General features: G+C 43.3%; 1 protein-coding gene across 1 annotated transcript in view; it reads left to right on the top strand.

Annotated features, from left to right (window-relative positions):
* The first annotated feature begins 2465 nt into the window (after positions 1 to 2465).
* Positions 2466 to 7059, top strand: part of LOC125953283 (CD109 antigen-like) — a 4815-nt gene continuing 221 nt past the window's right edge. Inside the window, exons 1-10 of the mRNA XM_049682742.1 lie at positions 2466 to 2527; positions 2595 to 2790; positions 2863 to 3541; positions 3860 to 3876; positions 4447 to 4665; positions 4734 to 4779; positions 4901 to 5260; positions 5318 to 5617; positions 5682 to 6943; positions 7028 to 7059. The exon at positions 7028 to 7059 is cut by the window's right edge and continues 122 nt beyond it. Coding sequence (XP_049538699.1) covers positions 2466 to 2527; positions 2595 to 2790; positions 2863 to 3541; positions 3860 to 3876; positions 4447 to 4665; positions 4734 to 4779; positions 4901 to 5260; positions 5318 to 5617; positions 5682 to 6943; positions 7028 to 7059 — 3173 coding nt within the window. The remainder of the gene's footprint in view (positions 2528 to 2594; positions 2791 to 2862; positions 3542 to 3859; positions 3877 to 4446; positions 4666 to 4733; positions 4780 to 4900; positions 5261 to 5317; positions 5618 to 5681; positions 6944 to 7027) is intronic.

Genomic DNA, 7059 nt, shown 5'->3' with positions numbered 1-7059 from the left:
TAGGTCCGGATCGGTATCGTGGTAAACACGGTTAGGGTGCATTCGTTTCGGTCGTTTACTAATTCAAATTTTCAGCTTTTCAGTGGTTCCAAGGATGATCATGTCACCTTTTACATGTTATTTTCGAATGACGAAATGCTTCATATTCGACATTCCTAACAGTAGATCTTGCACGAAAGCAATGAAAACTCTTTTGTCGTAGGTCGTTAAAGGTGGACTGCTGATGAATCGACAACAAAACAATATGTTCTACTTGATGTCCATCCTTCCGCTTCAGCAGCAGCTTCTTTTAGAAATGATTTGGTTCGGTGAAATTAATCTGCGACAGTTTGTTGATTCCGGCGTATGGTTCCGCATTTGGAATGTTTTATTAAATTTTTTGACCTCAATCCGAAGTTGTACTTCATCGATCCGCAGTTTTAGTGACGCTGCTCAGAACAGGGTTTGTTAAAAGAATACTAAAAAAACTAATACAGCAAGGATATGGAGGTTCGATTTTGAAACGTTTAATGTATTATTTGAATACATAAAACTACAATCTCAGCATGTGTTTTACCTGTAATGAGCTTCTAGGTTACTTTAGGATAAAAAATTAAGCAATCAGTTTGCATGAAAAATTGTATTCAAAACAGACAAACTAAATGTTAAGTTGCATTTATAGCATTAGGTGGATTAGAATTTATAGCAATCAAACGAACGCATAAAAAAACTAAGTGTGTGCCGATAATGGAACAAAGGAGGACTGCAGGACTGTCGTGGTATTATTACGCAGAGATGTTAAGGACGATTTTACCAGATCGAATGGTTGGTATGACGATGAGTTGTAACAAATGAGTTGTACTTGAGACAAGTCTTCGCCTAATTCGTTGAAAATTACCAGATATTCAGCATTATAGAAATAATGAAACCAATTATAATTTACTAAACGCGATAAGCAGCTGTGGATTCACTACTCCTTATTCCTCCTATTTGCGCTTAAATTTAAAGAAGTGCTTCAGTCGAATAGGTCTCTCCGTGATACCGTAATCCGCTAGCAGCTACATAGAGAGTAACTTAACCAGCATCGCTGACACGTCCTACAGTCTGTCAAACCCCATCCTGCCTTTCTCCCCGACACACTGTCCTTCATTTGTTGCCCGCTTGCGAAAGGTCACCAGCAAGACATGATGAATAGCCGAAATGTGTTACCCCGGACAAGGGATTGCTTGCGTCCTCATTTATTGCAACAATTCACACCCCAACCCGACGGCAGACACGAACAAGTTGTTCTACCTCCATAACTCCGATAGCATCGTCCGGGTCGCCGGGCGCTAATCGGCCACGCCGGTCAGGGCACTGCTGTCGCGTGCCGTGGAAAGTTGTGCAACTTTCACCGTAGCAACATCAATGATTTGATTACGGCTTAATCAGATAAGCTTCGCGACGCCTTCGCGGACACCATCCCAACGACCCATCCACCCACCCGCTTGTCATCGCCAACCCGCTTGAGAAACAGCGTCACGGAGAGTGAAATTAATTAAGAATGATTTACCCCGATCGGTGCCGAAGCACAAAAGGAGCTTCAGCATGATGGTGGCCTCTTGTACCGGAAGAGGAGAAGGGGGGTGGGTAGAACGCTTTGGACCAGAATATCCCTCGACACGCAATTGATTTGATGAATGAAATTTGAATTTTTAATAAATTCATCGCCCAGAACCCGGACCGGAAAAGTTTCTCTCGCGACGCGCACCAATCCACCAGCGGTTCATCTTCCCACGGGTTGCCGGTTCGATCGGTGCTAATTGTGAGGCGTCATGGCAGGGTGGCAATGGCCACGGCCCAATGCGCTATGAATCCACGGACGCTCGGACTGGTGAAGCCCCGGGAAAAGTGTGGAGATTGACGAGAGGTGAAGTAAAGCATTAATGAAGCATCCCAAGGAAGGAAACGAAAGGAATCCAGTTTGTGAAATCGGTTTCATATCAATAGCAGCATTAAGAAGCACGATTAATCTCCCTTTATTCTTGATGAGCCACGCTGCCAAGACAGCGTAAAAATGGGCAGCCTTAAATGATAACAACAAATTGATAGAACTGCAAACCAACCACGATTGGTACTCGCAGAACACAGCGTCCGATGGAAGCTTCAAGGTTGATAAGGTGTCGACCCAGCTGAACTCTCGGGGAACCCCCGAACTGGCTTGATAATTTGGTATACGTCTACTTAAAAGTGCCGGTATACGTTGGCTAACAAGTGTCCAAGATTAATGTTGAAAGGCTTGTTGATAACCTTCTTTCTCTACTACCCATCGCCATTTGCTGATCTGTGCCAGGGCAACCACACGGTTCATGGGGTTTACGAAACCGGCCGCATCGATTGATAACGTTTGCTATGAGGGTCATCAGAGACCCTACGCTATTCACGATGCTTTCGGCAGATCTCCTCAGACCAGCGTTGGGTGCGGACGCGATACTACCGACGTTAAGATGTGGCTTCCAAGAAAACAGGACGTGTGTGTGGTGCTGATGCTGATTAGCATGGGCCAAGCGTGAGTAGCGATCAGCTTTTGTGGTAAAGTATGCACCGTTCGAGATCAAATGCTATTCGTTTTGCAGTGTGTTGATTGTAGGGCCCAAGTCCCTTCGTGCCAATCGAGACTACACGGTGGTGATCAGTAATTTCTTTGGTGAAGTGACAGATGCTGAACTACTGCTGCGCTTGGAAGGACGGGATGCGAATAACCAAGTGCTCTTTGCTGTCGAAAAACCCGTTGAAGTGCTACAAAATACCAACGAGATCATCAGTTTCCAGGTCCACAGTGGAACAGTCGGATCGCGATCGCTTATTAATGCTAATTTTTCCGCACTTTCCTTTTGATTACAGATACCGCTTATCGTATCGCCTGGTATCTACAAAATGATCATAGAAGGAGTGAATAGCTTCGTCTATCATGATGAAATTGAGCTAGAGTATTTGCACAAATCCATCTCCGGATTGATACAGCTCAGGCAGCCCGTCTATAAACCAGGAGATAGCGTTCAGTTCCGTGTGATTGTGCTGGATCCCGATTTGAAGCCACCATCAGGCCTTAAGATGGTGACCGTGACCGTGCAGGACTCGGTCGGTAACATCATTCGTAAATGGTCCGATGCACAACTGTACAACGGAGTGTTTGAAGGGCAATTGGACATAGCTCCTTCGCCTCTTCTGGGGACATACAACATCATCGCTAAGGCAAACGACGAGGAATTGGTTTCCAAGACGTTCGAAGTGAAGGAGTACGTACTGCCCACGTTCAAGATGGACGTCCTCCCAACCGTGACGCCACTTGAAGAGCACCAGGCGCTTAATCTTACGATAGTGGCCAAATACTACGTCGGCAATCCTGCCATTGGTAGAGTGAAGATTCAGCTTTATGACGGAGATAACAATTTGGAACTATCAAAGGAATATGACGTGAACGGAATGCTGCAGGTTCACCTCCCCTTTACCAACGAATTGATCCTTTACGGAGAACAAGAAAATGTTAGGGTGAACGTTACCTTCACCGAGCGGAACACAAGTAATGCTTAAGGCATTGTCTAACAGAAGGTCGGTAATCCTGTAAATTTTTCATTTTCAGACCTTGCTGTAGTCCAGATGCATCATATTGCTGTTTACAAAAAGAATTACCAAGTGAGATTACTGGGCGCTCCTGTATTTAATGCTTTATCATCCAACGCCATCAAACTAGCGATCAAGTGCCGAGATGGTAAACCAGCTAAACAATTGACTCTTAAAATAAGCATTGCCTCTAAAAATACTGTGCTAAATCATATGTATACAAGTGATAATGAGGGAATCATTACGCTTGATAGATTGAGTCCTTTTTCTTCTGCAGATGAACTCGAAATGACTGTAAGTCCTAATTCGATTGCTTTTCCAAAAAACTTGCACTGAATCTTTCTTTCTTTCCTCGCAAGGTATTATACAGCAAAGATAGAGTTTTATTTGAAACAACACTAAGTAAAGGTACACCAGCATCACATCGCTTGAAAATAGAGATAGAGACACACAAGTAAACAATAACAGCACAATTGCCCAATTCAAAGTTTGAAACGAGTCATGTAAGTGGTAATTTTTTACAGCTATCATCTGGAAAACTCCTTCAGGTTTAAGGTGGGGTGTACGCACAAGATGGCATTCGTTCTCTACTACATCGTATCGAAAGGACAAATTGTATATGCTCAGCCAGAAGTAGTTGATAATAAAACACATCAGTTTATAGAACTGCCTCACTACGCAAGGATCAAAATGTTTCCAGGATCCAATATACTCGTCGCAAGCGTAGTAGATAACGTATTTGTATACGACATCGTGACCATAAATAGCGAGCATTTGGCAAATACTGTAATGCAAAACAAAAATCGGCCATTGAGGATTGTATTCCGTACACCAGTAACAATTGTTTAATTTCTTTGAAAACAGATTGAACTGAAACGAGCTAATGCGCAACATGAACTAAGACCCAATAGTACAATAAACATTATCGTCAATGGCCGTCCAAAGTCGTACGTGGCGCTTGCATCATACGATCGTAGTTTGCTGGAACTGGGCAAAGATCACGATATCAGCAATCTCAAATGGGAAGATGTTTTAAAGCTATTCAATGAACATGATGGAGCTGGTGCTACTTCTTTATTCGAGGTAAGTGCATCACCAAGTTAAGGAATCAAAATAGTTGAACTTTTCTTCATTTGTTCGAATCCTTGAAGGATATAGGTGTATTCATTCGGGCAAACGGTTTGAAAATTGAAGAAGGTAATATGGTTAAATTCAGTACTGCGTAAGCTTGTCAATAATTTCCAGTCTTATTGTGTCTTCTAAGCAATGGCCAATAAATCTTCGCGTAACGTCATATTGCCGATCCAAAATCGGTCAGGCCAGCTCGATCCCACTTTCAGGACTGATTTTCTGGAATCATGGTTGTGGAAGAACATCACATTGCCCACGAACGGTTCATTCATGGTGGAGGCGGTAATTCCTGACACTATAACAACCTGGTACTTAACTGGCTTCTCCATCCATCCCGTGTACGGATTTGAAATCATCAAGACACCCCTTCAGCTCACCACCGGCAAACCGTTCTACATTGTCGATCATCTGCCATATTCAATCAAACGTGGTGAAGTGGTACCCTTGCACTTTACTTTGTTTAACACGCTCAACACTGAGTACACAGCTGATGTGACGATGTTCAATGTAGAAGATGAAATTCAATTCATCGATCAACCAGCAGATGGTAAGGCAACTCAAGTATAATTAATTAGAATAATTGCATTAAACTGCTTCATTGCAGCCAAAAACCGCACAAAAACCGTTTCCGTTCCACCGAACGTTGGTTATCCAATTTCCTTCCTGGTTAAAGCAAAGAAGTTGGGCGATATAACTGTTCGTGTAAAGGCATCCACCATACGGGGTCTGGAGAACGATGCGATCGAGAAGATTATTCGTGTGACGCCAGAAAGTTTGGAAATAGCAGATGTGAAATCACAGTTCTTCTGTTTCAGCGAACCGAACAGTCAAACGTACGAAATTGTGTTGCCAATCAATAGGAAGAGTGATTTGAATTCAGTGGAGATTAATTTTTCTCTCGATCGTGTGTATCTCGGAATCGTTCTGATAGATGGTATCCCAATCTAACACAATTTAAAATTTTCTAGCGAACCTGCTAACGGATGTAGTTGATAACTTGCAAAATCTACTGGCCGTGCCGTCTGGCAGTGGAGAGACAAATATGATCAAATTCGTGCCAAACATCATGGTGCTGGATTACATGATGGCTACTGGATCGAAACAACATGATATTATCAAAAAGGCGAAAGAATATCTGCAGACAGGGTACCGAAACCAAATGAACTATCGACAAACAGACGGGTCCTTTGCTGATTCAAGAAAAAGTGGAGGAAGTGTATTTCTAACTGCGTTTGTCGCTAAAGCAATACAAACTGCTGCCAAGTATATCTACGTGGACGAAAATCAGGTGCCTAGGGCTTATGATTGGTTGTCGTCTAAGCAACTATCGAATGGCAGGTACGTCGAAGTAGGTTCAATCGCCCACCAAGATATGCAGGGTGGACTACGGCAAGGACTGGCATTGACATCTTACGTAATGATCGCATTTCTCGAGAATGCAGAACAAGCAACAAGACATCACACCGTTGTCGCACGCGGGATGAAGTATATTGCTGATAACCTCGAATGGATGACAGATTCCTACGATTTAGCTATTGCTACTTATGCGTTATGTTTGAATAACCATTACAAGAAACCCCGTGCTCTAGAGAAACTGATTGGCCGTTCCGTTGAGACTGGAAACGGTACCCAGCGCTACTGGCCGAGGAGTGCCCATAAAATCGAGACTACAGCGTATGCACTGCTATCATTCATAGAGGCCAAAGAGTATTCTATTGGTATCGCCATCTTACGCTGGTTGGTGAACCAGCGATACACAACGGGTAGTTTTCCTCGCACCCAGGAAACGTTCGTTGGTTTGAAAGCACTGACAAAACTTTCGGAAATAGTTAATCCTGCTAAGAATGAGTACGATATGTATCTTACGTACAAGGATGTAACAAAGCAGCATCGTTTTGACTCGTATAATATTGAAAAAGTTGAGTATAATAATCTACGGAGCACAACAAGAATTATAACAATGACCATCGCCGGTCAAGGATCGGGGTTAATACAAGTGGCCTACAAATACCACTTGAACCTGGTGAACTTTGAGAGAAGTTTCGAACTAGCCGTCAACAAAACCGACACAGACTCAGACGCAGTTTTGAAGTTAGACGTTTGTACCAGCTTTATACCTAAACTTTCGGATCAACGTTCGAACATGGCGCTGGTTGAGGTAAACCTGCCGAGTGGCTACGTAACAGCGACCGGGCTAATTGTTGAAAAACCCGGCATCAACCCGATAAGGGTGAGTGTGTGTGAGCGATTGGGGAACAGCAAACTCTGATTGGGGAACAGCAAATAATGCTATTAATGAAATTTGAAATTTTAGAAAAGGGAGATCCTGTACGGAGCTACGACTGC

Source organism: Anopheles darlingi, chromosome 3 (genome assembly GCF_943734745.1).
Source record: "Anopheles darlingi chromosome 3, idAnoDarlMG_H_01, whole genome shotgun sequence".
Classification (NCBI taxonomy): domain Eukaryota; kingdom Metazoa; phylum Arthropoda; class Insecta; order Diptera; family Culicidae; genus Anopheles; species Anopheles darlingi.
Note: the sequence above shows the minus strand (reverse complement) of the source record. Positions and strands in the feature narration are given on the sequence as shown.